Here is a 17,506-nt window from a genome sequence, read left to right on the forward strand (position 1 = left end):
ACGTCTTCCCTCCGTATGCTTTGTTTATACTGGGGAATGAGGAAGATGGCGTTGTGGTCAGACTTCCCAAAAGCCGGGTGTGAGACAGCTTTGTAGCCCTGCTTGTATGGCGTGTAGCAGTGATCCAAAATCCGATCCCCTCTCGTTGGACACGAGACATGCTGGTAAAAGTTTGGCATGACTTTAAACCCCTGTTCCTCCCTGTCCTCGTCGTCTGTTGTCTTCATCTCCGTTATCAGTCATCATAATTTTACCATCTCTGTGCAAGTCTGCAAATTTCTTTATTAAATCATAAGATTCTTAAATTCATCAAGTCTCTCTGTGCCTGGGTTCTCATCACAAAACATGACATCACTGTTTTGTACATTTTAACACAATTTAATCCCCACATTTGTGAAAGAAAAGTAAAACACTTTTTTGAAAAGTCTGTAACAAAACCATCAAATCTGATAAAGGTTATTTAAATGCTGCAAAAGAAGAATGGATTGGAATAAAAAAAATACATATCCTAACCTTGATTACTGGCGGAGAATAATGAATGATGCTCATAGTGAGTAAAAAGTAAACTGAGTGCATTTTTTGGCCAGAGTATAATATAATACAGATACATAAAAAGTACACTCCAAAAACAGAAGAGTCCTTGAAAGGTACAAATGTACAATATATATATATAAAAACACCCAGCACGCCCCTGCGGGCGGTTTATCCTTCAAGCTCGGGTCCTCTACCAGAGGCCTGGGAGCTTGAGGGTCCTGCGCAGTATCTTAGCTGTTCCCAGGACTGCGCTCTTCTGGACAGAGATCTCCGATGTTATTCCCGGGATCTGCTGGAGCCACTCGCCTAGCTTGGGAGTCACCGCACCTAGTGCTCCGATTACCACGGGGACCACCGTTACCTTCACCCTCCACATCCTCTCGAGCTCTTCTCTGAGCCCTTGGTATTTCTCCAGCTTCTCGTGTTCCTTCTTCCTGATATTGCTGTCATTCGGAACCGCTACATCGATCACTACGGCCGTCTGCTTCTGTTTGTCTACCACCACTATGTCCGGTTGGTTAGCCACCACCATTTTGTCCGTCTGTATCTGGAAGTCCCACAGGATCTTAGCTCGGTCATTCTCCACCACCCTTGGGGGCATCTCCCATTTTGACCTCGGGACTTCCAGGTTATACTCGGCACAGATGTTCCTGTACACTATGCCGGTCACTTGGTTATGGCGTTCCATGTATGCCCTGCCTGCTAGCATCTTGCACCCTGCTGTTATGTGCTGGATTGTCTCTGGGGCATCTTTACACAGCCTGCACCTGGGGTCTTGCCTGGTGTGATAGACCCCAGCCTCTATGGATCTTGTACTCAGAGCTTGTTCTTGTGCTGCCATGATTAGTGCCTCTGTGCTGTCTTTCAGTCCAGCTTTGTCCAGCCACTGGTAGGATTTCTGGATATCAGCCACCTCCTCTATCTGCCGGTGGTACATACCGTGCAGGGGCCTGTCCTTCCATGATGGTTCCACGTCTCCCTCCTCTTTCTTGGGTTTCTGCGGCCTGAGGTATTCACTGAGCACTCGGTCAGTTGGGGCCATCTTCCCAATGTATTCTTGGATGTTCCTTGTCTCATCCTGGACTGTGGTGCTGACACTCACTAGTCCCCGGCCCCCTTCCTTCCGCTTAGCGTACAGCCTCAGGGTGCTGGACTTGGGGTGAAACCCTCCATGCATGGTAAGGAGCTTTCTTGTCTTTATGTCAGTGGCTTCTATCTCCTCCTTTGGCCAGCCTATTACCCCAGCAGGGTACCTGAACACGGGCAGGGCGTACGTGTTGATGGCCCGGATCTTGTTCTTACCATTCAGCTGACTCCTCAGGACTTGCCTGACCCTCTGCAGGTACTTGGTGATTGCAGCCTTTCTAGCGGCCTCTTCATGGTTCCCATTTGCCTGCGGGATCCCCAGGTACTTGTAACTGTCCTCTATGTCTGCAATGTTGCCTTCTGGTAGTTCAATCCCGTCAGTTCTGACTACCTTCCCTCTCTTTGATACCATCCGACTACACTTCTCCAGTCCGAACGACATTCCAATGTCATTGCTGTATAGCCTGGTAGTGTGGATCAGTGAATCGATGTCTCGTTCACTCTTGGCATACAGCTTGATGTCATCCATGTACAGGAGGTGGCTGACAACTGCTCCGTTCCGTAGTCGGTATCCGTAGCCAGTCTTGTTAATGATCTCACTGAGGGGGTTCAGGCCTATGCAGAACAGCAGTGGGGACAGAGCATCTCCTTGGTAGATCCCGCACTTGATGGTGACTTGTGCTATGGGCTTGGAGTTGGCCTCTAGTGTTGTACGCCACATCCTCATTGAGTTCCTGATGAAGGCTCTTAGGGTCCCATTGATCTTGTACAATTCTAGGCATTCCAGTATCCAGCTGTGGGGCATTGAGTCATAGGCCTTCTTGTAATCAACCCAGGCAGTGCACAGGTTTGTCAGTCTGGTCTTGCAGTCTCGGCTGATTGTTCTTTCTACCAGTAGCTGGTGTTTTGCGCCTCTGGTATTCTTGCCAATTCCTTTCTATATATATATATATATATATATATATATATATATATATATATATATATATATATATATATACACACACACACACACACACACACATACATATATATATATATATATATATATATATATGTGTGTGTGTGTAATTTTTTTTTTTTTATAAAAATTGAGGCAACTTTGTCTATAGTCCAGTGTATACAATGTATGAAAAGATCTTTACTGCAGATACTACTATGGCTCTGCAGATTTTTTCTTTTATTTTAACCTATGTGACTTTTCATTTTAGAAACAGATTGGAATTTTGTGTTGTAAGATGTATGAGTAAGTGTTCTAAGATGTATCCCAAGATGTATGACTTTTCATGCTTTCTCCCAGGTGGTACACACTGTAAAATCTCTGAGAAACATTGAAAAGGTAAGGGTATGTGTGCTTTTGGAAAACATTTAAAGCGGAACAGAATCTTTGAAACAAGCTAGCTTAAAACATTTGTAGAATATAAACAGAGCATCTGCTTCTCTTTACAGCTCTCACTCCACCAGGGCACTGTTTGGCACTTTCTAATGCACAAATGTGGTGCATGTACTGCAGGAGACATACAGACAACTAGATGGTCCAAAATTTGGCCTACCTATTATTGAATGAGGTTTTAGTAGAGTTGTGGCTGAACCCCAAAAAATATATCATTAATTTTATTCTCCCCAATGATAATGTTATGTTGGAATGTTATTAAAGAGCGTCAAAAAAATGTTTCAATCCAGTTTGTTTTGCAGATTCTGTATAGCAGCTTTAACATAGGGAGAACACAACTTCCAGATTGTATGCTTTTCTTTCCAAGTGCCTTAGACTAGTTTCTGTTTTGCCTGTCACTATTCCTGCCTGTTTTCTTACCTGGTTCTTCCTGACCTTGTACTTTCTCACGTTCCCCTCTTTCCTCTCTCCCTTTTTGGACTGACAGTCATACACAAATAGATTGTATTCAATTAGATGAAAAAATTACATTAATATGAAAAAAATATTATTAAGATCGCTAATAAAAAGTCCTCTCTCAGTGTACTTTCAACCAAAACGCAAGTAACCAAACCACAGGTATATCTAATAAAAGCTATAAATATTGAAACACTGATCCAACATTATTCCTGATTGACGGATCATTTGATCTTACACTTTCACCTGAATGTGGCTCCTTTTTTAAAAAAAAAATACTTCCTTATATCCATTATGAACCTGGCTGTCTCTCTGTACACACACACACACACACACACACACACACACACACACACACACACACACACACACACACACACACACACACACACACACACACACCAGGAGTTATAAGGTTAATGGGCATCCAGTTAGCTAGCTAGTTAGTACCTTGGGCACATGGACATATGACAAAATATCTATATTTTTGTTGTTAAACTATTACGTCTCAACAAAGTACTTTTTCTATATTTTTAGTAGTGTGTCACACAGACAACATGCTTTAAAAGTGCTTGCTCATAGAGGGGTCATATGTTTATTTATCCCCCCCAAAAAAACAAAAAAACAAACAAGAAATTAGAGTTCTCCAATGCTGCAGGACTTGTCTAGCGATTTCCCGGAATAATGGCAGTGTAGATGAAGCTTGTGACGTTCACTTTCTTTCCACATCCAGGTGTTCTCTCTCACCAACCGCCAATCAGCCAGGGTGTTTTAAACACGGAAACACACAGATATACAGCAAACGGTGAATAAAGAATAAGGAATGTGTTTTTAGGACAAACGTGTAAACCTGGTATTTGCATTTTTGCTTCGGTGTTTTGTTTTGATTATTTTTAGCCGATTCACTGCTCCAAACAGATGTTGAATGTATTTTGTCTTAAATGCGTTTCGTGATGAATTGCATTATTAGAGTAAAAACGTATGACGCACCTTCTTAGGCAAGTGTGTCAGCATGAACACGACCAAGTAGGCTATACTAGAGCGCACATAACTGCAACTGGAACACAAATTTCTCCTTCGTCATGTGATCTATGTCTATCTTGAGCAACTCTGTCGAGACGGTTGCGTATAGGCGTCAGGTGCAATTCTTGCATCATTTGTCAAGACTTTGGGTAGTTCTCAGGAGATAAAGTATCACCTGAGATATAAAAAGAAAAATATTGCAGTATACCAAAACATGTACCAAGTTGCATGAATAACGATCTTTTCACAAATACAAAAGCGTTCCGCCAAAAATAAGAATTACATTACTTTTGAATCCAACAATAACAAAAGAAAGACGAGGTTCATAATCTTGTTCATAATCTTCATCTCGGTAGGAGCTAACGATTCAAGGCATGAAAATAGTGCTGGAATTTACGGATCCAGCTTGAGTTCTATTGACGTTGCATCTGAATGGAAATCGGTATCTACACTCTCAGAAATAGAGGTACGAGAGAAGAACATTTTTGTACCTATAGGTACATTTTTTTAAAATGTTCCCTTAAAAGTACAATACTGGTCTTTAAAAGTCCAGAAATGCCCCTTTAAAGGTACAATTTGAAATAAAGTACAAATCTGTACCATTTTGACCTGTACTGCAGTGACAGTGGCAGAATGTGGTAATGGGTCAGCATGGGAAAATCTGGATGGGCCTGGTTAATTGTAAAATTCATATGAGATGTGAGTGTGCTCATAAAAGCTACATGTTATAATCAAATCTGTTGGTCCTCTCCTCTCTACGTAAATTATCCTATGATGCAAAGAATATCTGTAACCTACCTTTGTGTAAGTTATGTTAAATTATATTGAAAAACACACACACACACAATGACATGCAGGCACAACCAAATGATGTTAAAAAAAAAACTGGTCCATTTCCATTTTATTAAGTTCCAGTTATAATTTTTTAATGTTTTAAATCTTTCAAAAACGTGAAATCATTTTACTGTTATGTTTGGCCGTTTACTTTTTTGCTTTTACTACATCCTAGAATTGTTCATTAATTGTGAGGTTTTTATGGAATTTGCAACATCAAGTTAAACCGAGGTTCTTTGGAAGTTAAAATGTCAAGCAGATTTTTATGTTACGGTGACTACATTTTGTAAGTTACAAATATAGTTCGCCAAGACAGCATAACGGTTTCTAAACAACTGCGCATTAATACCACAATGTTGTATTTTCATGTGTCAAGTTTGCAACGCGCATTAATCCCAAAGGCCGAAAAGGCAGCAGCGATGAGTGCTCCGCCTCCTCGCTGACTAGCGTTGATGCAGAAAATGACTCTCAGGGGGTTATCCACGGAGGAGCTCCTTAAAAGGTTGATGGAAGAAGGCATTGATGTGTCAGACGACGAGGCGCAAAAAACATTTGTCATGTGGAATGTATACATTCCACATGACAAATGTTTTTGTAAGTCTTAACCAATGTTGTTGTCACTTTTAGGCAAGCACATTAGTCGTGTGTGCACTCCACCTTCTTGGCACCGGACAGGTGGGTGTGGCTGATATATATAGGCTCATCCGTCTGCACTGCTTCACTTTCAGGGCAATCAGATTCAATTAAAGTGGTCCAAAATGCTCCTATTTGGGGTTCTACAATTTGGTATGTTTTTTTTTGTTGTTTTTTTTAATATTTTTTTTTATTACAATTGTGGGATATATTTCGAATAATTTAAATCACAATTTTAGAAAATTGAATAATAATGTTTTTCGCTCATTTTTCAGCTTTGGTGGTTTTCGCTTGCGGTAAGTAGGGTTGAATTTTTCTTCTAAAAGCTGATGTGCATGCTACATTTCACATTGCCAGATTTGTTATTATTTTTGATGAAAATTAATTAATTTTTTTCAGTGGACAATTTAACACTTTTGTCGTCAGCTAGACCCCAGATTTATTGCATGCCTTGCGTGTCCACTCATCAATTTTGTTGTTGAAAAATAAAATCTGGCAGTGTGACTGATTCTCTCTTCTAAACGGACTCAGTTCTTATTGATTAAACTACTACTTGAAATATGTGCTTGTTGACAGAGCCCACAGGAGATACTGATGCAGCCTCTAGAAACGACTGTTACCGGTGAGACAGACTTTCCTCACCTTATGTGCGAAGACCTCCAAAGTGAAAGGACACTTTCCAATCTAAGCAGATAATTTATTAAGAATCTACTTGTCAACTCTTGACATCGTGATATTTTTGAGTACAGGGAGATGTTAAAACGTGATCCCTTCAGTCATATTGTAGCTAAGCAGTGCATCTACACGCACACCGATGGTCTAGTCCAGGGGTCAGCAACCTTTAACACCCAAAGAGCCATTTGGACCCGGTTTCCACGGAAAAGAAAACACTGGGAGCCGCAAATACTTTTTGACATCTAAAATGAAGATAACACTGTATATATTGTTTTTTACTTTTATGCTTTGTGTGAACAACTAAGGTGTGCTGCTTTATGTAATTAACGTATTTTGAACTCTTAAAAAAAATATAACAAAAGGAAAGACACCCAGCTGAACAAAAATGATCCATGTAGCAAACAAAAACTGTTGTGAGCCGCCACACACATATCGCCTTTGTGCTTTTGGAGCCTTGATCTGACTTTTAAAAAAATAACTGGGGAAAAAAAGCACTATGCTGCTAAAAAAAATGAAAAATAGATATTTGCAAAATTCTGCCTAAATATGTATTTTACCTGGTTAATGTGTGTGGCGGGGCGTGGTCTGCAGCGCCGCTGCAGGGGAGGCGAACGCACCTGAGCGGCACCCGCAATCACGCGTCGTCGCCTTAAAGTCTGTGCTATCTATGCTGTTGTGTTGTTATGTGTCGGGCTGTGAGCAGAAAAGCGACAGCCGGCTGTATACTAGGGGTGGGTTTTTATAATCGATTTATCGATTAAAATCGATTCTGGCTTGGATAACATAAAATCGATTCATTAAAATCCTGAATCGATTTTTTAATATAAATTTATTTTGCCCGAAATGCCAGAATCTCTGGTGAAACCTCACAAAATTTCAACAACCACCAAACAGCTAAGACAGTAAATGAGAGCAGGTACACGGATTCTGCACATAGACTTAAACACACAGCGCGACCCGCGGATCAGAATCAGTTAGATGTCGCCTTTCTCACAGTCGGGGCTGAAAGCCGACAGCTCGCTGATTCTGATCTGTCGGCAGGTCCGAGCTTTGTGTTCACGCCCTTTATGAGCCGATTCTAAAGCTGTTAGTTTGATCTCTCTCCAAACAATATTGACCGAACCAGCAGCAAAAGAAAATCCAAACTACACTTCACATGGATTCACTCTGACTTACGGTTTTGCTTCGACCACGATGCACAGCTCTCTCTCTCCCTCTCTCTCTCTCTCTCTGTACTTCAAGAGCAGTTTCCCGTCTAAAAATCTGTTTTCTTCGTTATTCGCTTTCTTGTTACGCACAAGTTTACAGCGCTGTCGGCCGACATTTTTTTTTCGTTTTATATACTTCCGAAAGAAAACCTAATTTCTGCCGTTCAACACTGAACAAATTTAAACTTTTTAAAATTATGCAAAATGCAAAACGCTTAACCGTGTCTCTAATAAAACCGCTGTAACGTCAGAGGTAATGTTCATGTGTTGATTAATGGTTTTCTTTCATTTTTGATGTACTGCAGAATATTTTTATAAAATCCCAGGCCAGGAAAATCGCCTTCATGTTTAAATGTGTTTTATCCTCAGCTACTTTGACACAAAGGCATCTGCTGTGACGCTTACGCCTGTGATAAAGTCTTGCGTGTGTCAGCTTCCTTTTTATAGATACAAACATATGTAAATGTACTGATCTGAATTATAATATTTCTGACTGTCAAAATTTCCCAGATTCAAATCGAATTGAATCGAATCGAATTAAATCGAATCGTGGATCGAATCGATTCGGGACCTTGTGAATCGGAATTGAATCGATTCTAGAAATGAGTGACGATACCCAGGCCTACTGTATACATACAGCAACCGTGTGTGAAAAGTGGCCTATAAAGAAACATCGTCTGGTCTGCCGTGATATCTTTATAATGGGACTTCTGCTCCTGAACCTTTGGCGTCTGCAAATCGGGGCTGTACGAAGTCACTTTCATCTTTACGCAGGACTATAAGCTGTTATATGTGAGGGGTGAGCGGTGTTTGATTTTAACATAGTTCATGGTGGAGAATAGCTGCTGACATAATGTGGATCCGAAGACCCATAATTGGCCTACTTGGGGTTGAAAGTCCCGATAAATGCACGGCGTTTCGGCGGGTATACCGGCTTCCGCGAGTGTGACGCTTATTTTGAGCGATCAAAAAATAATAGAATGTAATTTTATTTTTATATTTCAATATCACAATCTTATAATTTAGAACTACAAGTTAAAAAAAAGAACTAATATAAATAAAATACACTTCAGCTAAATACTTCTAATTTATTTTCCCAAACCACGCGGAGCCGCAGGTTGCCGACCCCTGGTCTAATTAGTAGCGGTTTTTGACACGGGCGGTTGCCACCACGATGCCGGGTGGGCGGGCATCGGCAAAAAAAAAAAAAAATAAAATAAAATAAATTAGCTGCCCCGACATCATGCCAGGCACCGATCGGCTTTCTGACGCTCATTTGCTGGGGGTAAGGGCGAGGTGCGCCCGCTGCTTGCGGCACAGGGAGGAGAGGACGGGGCAGCGGTGGATTCTCTGGCTGGCTGGAGCAGCATCTGATAACCAACTCGCAAAATAAAACAAAATAAAAAAAACCCCCAAAAACAACAACAAACACGAAAACACCAGACACATGATGAAATGCTAGGTAAACCTTTGTGAGTGTGTGTGTGTGAGTGTGTGTGTGAGAGAGAGAGAGAGGGAGAGATTGTCTAGCGTTATTTTTGTGCCACTATTCTGAGCTCACGTTAAAAAAAAAGTGAGCGCATGTAAAGAGCAAGTCTAGACTTGCACCTGCAAATTCTGCAAGCTTGCATTTTGAGGAGAAATTAAAAAGAATTTTATTTGAGCCAAGAAAAGCTAAATTTGAGTGAACAAAATTCATTGCTGCGTGCAAAAAATGTATTTTACTGTCTGATATTATCCATACACACACACACACAATAGCAGCCCCTCTCGCTGAGTTTTTGCATTTGCGCTTGCTCGCAATGTGCTGCTTGCGCTCTCAACATTTCTGCCCGTGCGCTTTCAACTCTTTTTGTACACCGTTATATTTGTGCCACAAAACCAGCCAATCACAGACAGGGAGATGTTAAAACGTGATCCCTTCAGTCATATTGTAGCTAAGCAGTGCATCTATTTGCACACCGATGGTCTAGTTGTATGTAGACGTTAACATGTTTTCCATCAGAGGGCAGTATAATAAAGCAAAAATGAGGAAATCTGTACAGATTTGACTGTTCAGATGATGTGATGATTATAGTTAATATATATATGTACTTTTATGTCTGTGAAAATGACTGTCAGTGTTGATATCCTGGGTTTGGTTATCTTCGCTTTTCAGAAAAGACTGTGATGGAACAGTGTATGACATCCAAGAGGCTACTTGCTGTGGAAACAGACTTCACCCAGGTGGAAGTTTGTCTTGTTGTGGAAATGAGCCTTACAATCCTGAAACAGCCACTTGTTGTAAACACAACATCACAGGTAATAATTTATGAACTAGCTACATAACTAAAACTGGAGTTGAATTGTACCAATTTAGACTGAAAGGAAGCACAATAGCACAGTGTTTAGCACTGTTGTCTAGGAGTAAGAAGGTCCAACATCCAACATCTGGCTAGGGCCTTTCTGTGTGGAACTTTAATGTTCTCCAGAGAACATATAAACTGGGTTTTGGTTCCATGTCCTCTCTCCTCTTTCAGCACTTGGTATTTCTCAAGTTTCTCATGTTTCTTCCTGATGTTGTCAACATTTGTTATAGCTACATTTATCTCTGCATGTCCCTGTATATGTATACTATGCTAGTCAGCTGGTTATGGCATTCCAAGATGCTAGCCCTTCCTGCTAGCATCTTGGAACCCCAACCTGGTAGGTTGGGATCTACCACACCAGGTAAGACCCCAGGTGCAGACTTGCAGACTATGCAAAGATGCCTCTGAGCCATCAGCACATAACAACAGGGTGCAAGATGCTAGCAGGCAGGTCGTACGTGGAATGCCATAACCAAGTGGCCGGCATAGTATACAGAAACATTTGTGCTGATTATGGCCTCGAAGTCCTGAGGTCAAATTGGATATGCCTATCCATTTTTATAATTTTTCCCAGTTTTTTTTTGAGTGGACATCAAAGCTCATCCAGCTCATATTTTGTTCTAGGTTTCCAGTGACTCAGTGCTGCTCAACTAAAAATGAAAATACCACACTAGACTGAACTTTTTTGTTCTCTTTAAACTTGTGGACTTTCTGGTACTGATTTTAGACAGTGGTTCTAGTGATTGTGTCTTGTTTTAACAGCCAGTGTTACTCAGGGTCTGAGTGAAAAGGTGTCCAAGTGCTGTGACCTAAAGGTGTACAACCCAATCAATGAAATATGTTGTCAATCAACCATCATATCAAAACGTGGACCAATGGCTGAATGCTGTGGTAAAGGTGAGCAGACACACAGTTGGAAAAGAAGACTAAATTACATTTCTGTGAAATGTACTCCATTCAAACATTTTGAGGATATTGGAGCAGCTTCTCAGTTGAGTTATATTTGAAGTCAAAAAAAAAAAAGACAATGATCTTTTCCACAGATGTTTTTGATAAGGACAAGCAGTTGTGTTGTGGTCCAGCTGATAATAAGACAATTCTGGTGAGGAATTCCCGTCACCATGAGTGCTGCAGTCACAGCCAGTATGACACTGAGACTCAGTGCTGCTGTTCAAATGAGGAAAAGTTGGAGATACAATCGAAGGATTCACCCTGCTGTGTCAAGAATTTCAGTCCAGGTCAGCTCAGTACATAATAGCATGTCATTCTTTGCTGAATGGATTTCATGACATTTTTTGTAGTTTGAATCCAACTTTACGTATCAGTCTTTAGGTATGTCAAACTGAGGCGTCTGCATGGTTACATTTGCTTAAAAAAATAATCAGCTTTCGATTAGTTTGCTTGTAGCAAATTTCCCTTTTTCCATTTTCCTTTGGATGGTTAAAGGAAGCTTATGCTAATTACTGTGAGTGAAGCCTGTATGTTGACTTTGTCTTTCCCTCTACAGGCCTTTCAAGTGGAAATTGTTTTGTTTTTTGTTTTTTTCAGTAAACTGAAATATAAGCTGAAATTAAGCATATTTCCTTCTTATTTAAAAATCTTGATGCTTTTTGTCCACAGGTGTGGAAAAACAGGTAAGCACACTGTAACAAAAGTATTAATTGCCTTAGATTGGTCAATAAAGAAACGTATTGGTCCTTTCTTAAACAATAATTTTACATCCCATTTTATTTTACAGATCACAGAGCTTCAACCCAACTGGTAGGTTAAAGGAACTTTTTGCAATTATTCTAGGTCTTTGTCAGCCCTTGGCATTTCTCAAGCGTCCTTCTTTCTAATCTTGCTTCTTATAGCTAATTGTATCACCACGGCACTGTTCTCTGCTTTTTCACCTTTGTTATGTCTGGTTGGTAAGCTATCACCAGTTTGCCCATCTGTATCTGGAAGTCTCAAAGACAACACAGAGGCACTAATCATGGCAGTACAGGAACAAGCCCTGAGCAAAAGATCCATAGAAGCTGGAGTCTACCACACCAAGCAAGACCCCAGGTGCAGGCTGTGTAAAGATGCCACTGAGACAATCCGCCACATAACAGTAGGGTGCAAGATGCATACAGGCAGGGCATACATAGGACGCCATAACCAAGTCACCAGCATAGCATACAGGAACATCTGTGCAGAGTATGGCCTGGAAGTCCTGAGGTCTAAACAGGACATGGGTGGTTGTGAATGACCAAACTAAGAGCCTGTGGGACTTCCAGATACAGACAGACAAACTGGTGATGGCTATGAACCGGACACAGTAGTGGTAGACAAGCAGAGGACCCAAGCTTGAAGAAGGGGTAAGCAGGGGGAAGAGGGGAATTTTTAATTCATGTAATTTACATCCATATCTATATGTTTATATAGTTCTCTCTCTCTCTGTCATGTTCTCCCCTTGCCTGTGTTGGTTTTCTTCGGGTACTCTGGCTTCCTCCCACAGTCCAAAGAAATGCAGTTAGTGGTGTTAGGTTGATTGGTGAGTCCAAATTGCCTGTACGAGTAAATGCAAATGGTTGTCTGTCTCTCTGCGTTAGCCCTGCGTCAGGCTGGTGATCTGTCCAGGGTGTAGCTTGCCTCTATGGTAGCTGGGATAGGTTTCAGATATAGGTATATAAGATGTATCACATACCTCTAAAGATAGGTAAAGGGACCATTCCACTTTCCATTTATTCCGGTTTGACTTTATTAAATGAAATCTCTATACATATTTTACACTTGTGTGCCATACATTAGTCTATGCTGTTTACAAAAGAACAAAAAAACAAACAAACTATTAATTGTGTTCGACTTTGTGGTTTTGTTCATGTGATGTGGACAGCTTGTGTGTTTATTTTTGCCCGTCTTTGTACATCCACAGCACTGAACCAAACACACACCTCTGTGGGTCATCATGTTACAATCCAAAGGAAAGTCAGTGCTGTGAGAGAAATCAAAAGCCTCACTGGTTCTGTGCCTCAGGTAACACCGTCTCCATGTTTGTTTTGACATTTATCCACTTTATCTGTTAGTTACTAGTTGATGTGACTTGGCACCACAGGGTGATCTTAACTATACAGCTTCAATAGCAGTTAGAGCTTTTTGGTATCTTGTGTGTATCAGTGTGAAAGCAAAGAACTTCAACAAAATACTAAACTAATAATGTAAATCGAAAATGATATTAAAATAAGAAATGGTGCAATTTTCGCTCATTTTGAAGTCATAAACCTTAAACAGTTCTAAAAGACGGGGACAGGAACACATATACCTTTGTACTCCTTTTTTTGATTTTGCTGTGCCCTACGTGTTTTCCGTCTGTGATGGTTCTCGAGCCAGCTTTGTACTCTTTTACTACCATGTAATCTATTATAAAGAATAACTGGGCATTGTCTAACATGAAAAAAAGACATCTGCATGCCAGCAAGTTCTTCCAAATCCTCGATTTATTTTTCAGTAATAAGAAGGCTTTCATGATGCAAGTTACTCAAGCCCCACACCCTAACAAATGGTTTGATGCTTTAACTCAAAAAAAGAGCAGTATTTCATGCCACAAACAGAGTTCAACTAAATGTAAAATATTTGTTGTTATAGGCAGACAATTAGCCAATAACAAACCCTGCTGAAAATAAGGCAAAAAAATGTGGGAGGAAGCGACAGTAAAGGCTGTGAATAAAGCCACAGAGACAAATGACTGAACGATTCGACTAAAAAAACAGAATGTTGGGAAGCGTTGTTTCTGTCTGACTTACTTCTCAGGTTGCCCTTAGATAAATCCAGACAGTGAACTAAATTTCTTTATGCTTACCGACAATGAAGCATGTGTCATCATACTTTGAGACGGTTAAGAAGTCTGTCTTGCGAGGATCAACGTCATGGGAAAAGCAGGTGACGCATGAAAGCCTGGCTACTCAAAGCTTTTTAATGAATAAAGAGCAAGTGAAATTAAAAGACAGGAGGGGAGAGAGACAAAAAGCAAGTGTGTTTTTTTTTTTTTTCCTTAACTATGGAAATGACTCATTAGATGAGCAACATCTTTTGGATAAAACTAGCTCCCATAAACTGCAAACTCCAAAAAGGATGTTAGCCCAACAACACATGGCAAACTGCAGCTCGTTTGTTAAAAACATTTCTGGAGATCTGAATGGGTTCATTAACTTTGTTGTACCGCTATAACTTGTTATCTTTATGACATGTTGTTGAACCAGAAAGTCACCCAACTCTTTTTTCACTTATTCCCTCCACTTTACCACAGTTTTACCTCACTCTGATTTTTGCACATTTGGCTTCACATGCCATCAGGGTTCTTTTTTCTGACAGGTAATTCCTCTGTGCGTCGCTTACCCTTTGCAGATGGAGACAATAAACTTATGTCTATTAAAGAGGGTATTGTATTTGAAACTCGAGTAGTAAGTGTGCGAAACAGGGAACGTGTATTTTCTTCTCTCTCTAAGTCATCTTTTCCACATATCATTTATCTCAACATGTTCAGTCTGATAAGTTTTTATTGCAACTCCTCTCTCTTCTTTCCACCTTTCTGACCCTCACATCTCTCTATTTAGGTCTAAGCAAGACGACACCAACTGTGTATAACCCACGCACACAAGTCTGTTGTGATGGATGTGTATCTGCGTGGAAGCCTTGGATAGATCAAGTAATGGACTAATTGCTTTACTTGTTATTCTGGCTGCTTAGCTGGAAGAGTTTTAATTTTAACTTTTTAATGCAAAGGTTAACAATTTTTATCTTTTTAAATTAGCTAATGTATGCACATTCATTTCAGTATTAAATTCTACTAAAAGAACACTTGAATCTGGAGCACTGACAGGAATGGTACAGAATGATCCCAGAAGAAAAAAAGAGCTTTTTCTATGCAAGTTTGATCAGAGAGCTCTGAGTTCCACCCTGCTCCTTTTATACAGTAACCAAGGGTATTTACGATCTGATGTCTAAAGGTCATCTAAAGGCATAGGTAGCAGTTACAACTAATGCAAAAGTGTGTGTGTGTGTGTGTGTGTGTGTGTGTGTGTGTGTGTGTGTGTGTGTGTGTGTGTGTGTGTGTGGGATATTGTGTGTGTGTGTGTGTGTGTGTGTGTGTGTGTGTGTGTGTGTGTGTGTGTGGGATATTGTGTGTGTGTGTGTGTGGGATATTGTGTGTGTGTGTGTGTGTGTGTGTGTGTGTGTGTGTGTGTGTGTGTGTGTGTGTGTGTAGGATATCACCTATGTGCATTTGAATGTGTAGAGGAAAAGCCTGGTTTTGTCTGCATTGCTTCACACTTAAATTCATTGCCTCTGATTCTTCAAGTGCTGTGGAGAGACGCCGTATGGCTCGGCACAACGTGGAGTTCTGTGTTGTAATAAGAGCTTGTACGAGGGCAGAGACGATGGAGAGGAATGTTCAGAGATGGGTATTCCTTACAACCCGGCTAAAGGGACCATGTGTTGTTCTCACTTTCATGGCAGCCCAGGACAACACTGCTGTGGGACAGAAATTTACCAGCCTCATGCTGAGATCTGCTGCAATGGACACAGGTGTGTGTGTGTGTGTGTGTGTGTGTGTGTGTGTGTGTGTGTGTGTGTGTGTGTGTGTGTGTGTGTGTGTGTTCTTTTTAATGGTTTTAAACACTTGAATTTTTTTTTAAATCACATTCATATTCACTGGTATTATATTTGCTTTTTTTGTTTACTCTTAATATCGCACCCTCTACAGACAAAATTACAACATCATTATGATAAGAGGAGCACCTCAATGTCACCTGTATATATTTCATTTTGTTTAATGTACTGGGATATTTGTAATTAGAGCTATTTGTTATATTTTTGTAACTCTGTCACTTTTTTGTTTTATTTGGTTTAGTTAGTTAGTTACTGTTCTTACTGTCATGGAACAACTGTGCCCACATAATCTCCTCTGAGATTAATAAAGTAAATCATTTACAGTGGGGCAAAAAAGTATTTAGTCAGCCACCGATTGTGCAAGTTCCCCCACCTAAAATGATGACAGAGGTCAGTAATTTGCACCAGAGGTACACTTCAACTGTGAGAGACAGAATGTGAAAAAAACAATCCATGAATTCACATGGTAGGATTTGTAAAGAATTTATTCGTAAATCAGGGTGGAAAATAAGTATTTGGTCAATAACAAAAATACAACTCAATACTTTGTAACATAACCTTTGTTGGCAATAACAGAGGTCAAACGTTTACTATAGGTCTTTACCAGGTTTGCACACACAGTAGCTGGTATTTTGGCCCATTCCTCCATGCAGATCTTCTCGAGAGCAGTGATGTTTTGGGGCTGTCGCCGAGCAACACGGACTTTCAACTCCCGCCACAGATTTTCTATGGGGTTGAGGTCTGGAGACTGGCTAGGCCACTCCAGGACTTTCAAATGCTTCTTACGGAGCCACTCCTTTGTTGCCCGGGCGGTGTGTTTTGGATCATTGTCATGTTGGAAGACCCAGCCTCGTTTCATCTTCAAAGTTCTCACTGATGGAAGGAGGTTTTGGCTCAAAATCTCACGATACATGGCCCCATTCATTCTGTCCTTAACACGGATCAGTCGTCCTGTCCCCTTGGCAGAAAAACAGCCCCATAGCATGATGTTTCCACCCCCATGCTTCACAGTAGGTATGGTGTTCTTGGGATGCAACTCAGTATTCTTCTTCCTCCAAACACGACGAGTTGAGTTTATACCAAAAAGTTCTACTTTGGTTTCATCTGACCACATGACATTCTCCCAATCCTCTGCTGTATCATCCATGTGCTCTCTGGCAAACTTCAGACGGGCCTGGACATGCACTGGCTTCAGCAGCGGAACACGTCTGGCACTGCGGGATTTGATTCCCTGCCGTTGTAGTGTGTTACTGATGGTGACCTTTGTTACTTTGGTCCCAGCTCTCTGCAGGTCATTCACCAGGTCCCCCCGTGTGGTTCTGGGATCTTTGCTCACCGTTCTCATGATCATTGTGACCCCACGGGATGAGATCTTGCGTGGAGCCCCAGATCGAGGGAGATTATCAGTGGTCTTGTATGTCTTCCATTTTCTGATGATTGCTCCCACAGTTGATTTTTTCACACCAAGCTGCTTGCCTATTGTAGATTCACTCTTCCCAGTCTGGTGCAGGTCTACAATACTTTTCCTGGTGTCCTTCGAAAGCTCTTTGGTCTTGGCCATGGCGGAGTTTGGAGTCTGACTGTTTGAGGCTGTGGACAGGTGTCTTTTATACAGATGATGAGTTCAAACAGGTGCCATTCATACAGGTAACGAGTGGGGGACAGAAAAGCGTCTTACAGAAGAC

General features: G+C 40.9%; 1 protein-coding gene across 1 annotated transcript in view; it reads left to right on the top strand.

Moving 5' to 3' along the window:
- The window catches only part of LOC308400518 (uncharacterized protein), a 48,957-nt gene that overhangs the window by 17,466 nt on the left and 13,985 nt on the right, over positions 1-17,506 (top strand). Inside the window, exons 2-13 of the mRNA XM_080888271.1 lie at positions 2,921-2,959; positions 6,055-6,112; positions 6,235-6,255; positions 6,536-6,581; positions 10,001-10,143; positions 10,953-11,087; positions 11,234-11,428; positions 11,811-11,824; positions 11,929-11,951; positions 13,090-13,190; positions 14,768-14,859; positions 15,511-15,737. Coding sequence (XP_080744397.1) covers positions 6,085-6,112; positions 6,235-6,255; positions 6,536-6,581; positions 10,001-10,143; positions 10,953-11,087; positions 11,234-11,428; positions 11,811-11,824; positions 11,929-11,951; positions 13,090-13,190; positions 14,768-14,859; positions 15,511-15,737 — 1,025 coding nt within the window. The 5' untranslated portion in view covers positions 2,921-2,959; positions 6,055-6,084. The remainder of the gene's footprint in view (positions 1-2,920; positions 2,960-6,054; positions 6,113-6,234; positions 6,256-6,535; positions 6,582-10,000; positions 10,144-10,952; positions 11,088-11,233; positions 11,429-11,810; positions 11,825-11,928; positions 11,952-13,089; positions 13,191-14,767; positions 14,860-15,510; positions 15,738-17,506) is intronic.

This window comes from Rhamphochromis sp. 'chilingali', assembly GCF_963969265.1.
Source record: "Rhamphochromis sp. 'chilingali' genome assembly, chromosome: 8".
In the NCBI taxonomy this organism is placed as follows: domain Eukaryota; kingdom Metazoa; phylum Chordata; class Actinopteri; order Cichliformes; family Cichlidae; genus Rhamphochromis; species Rhamphochromis sp. 'chilingali'.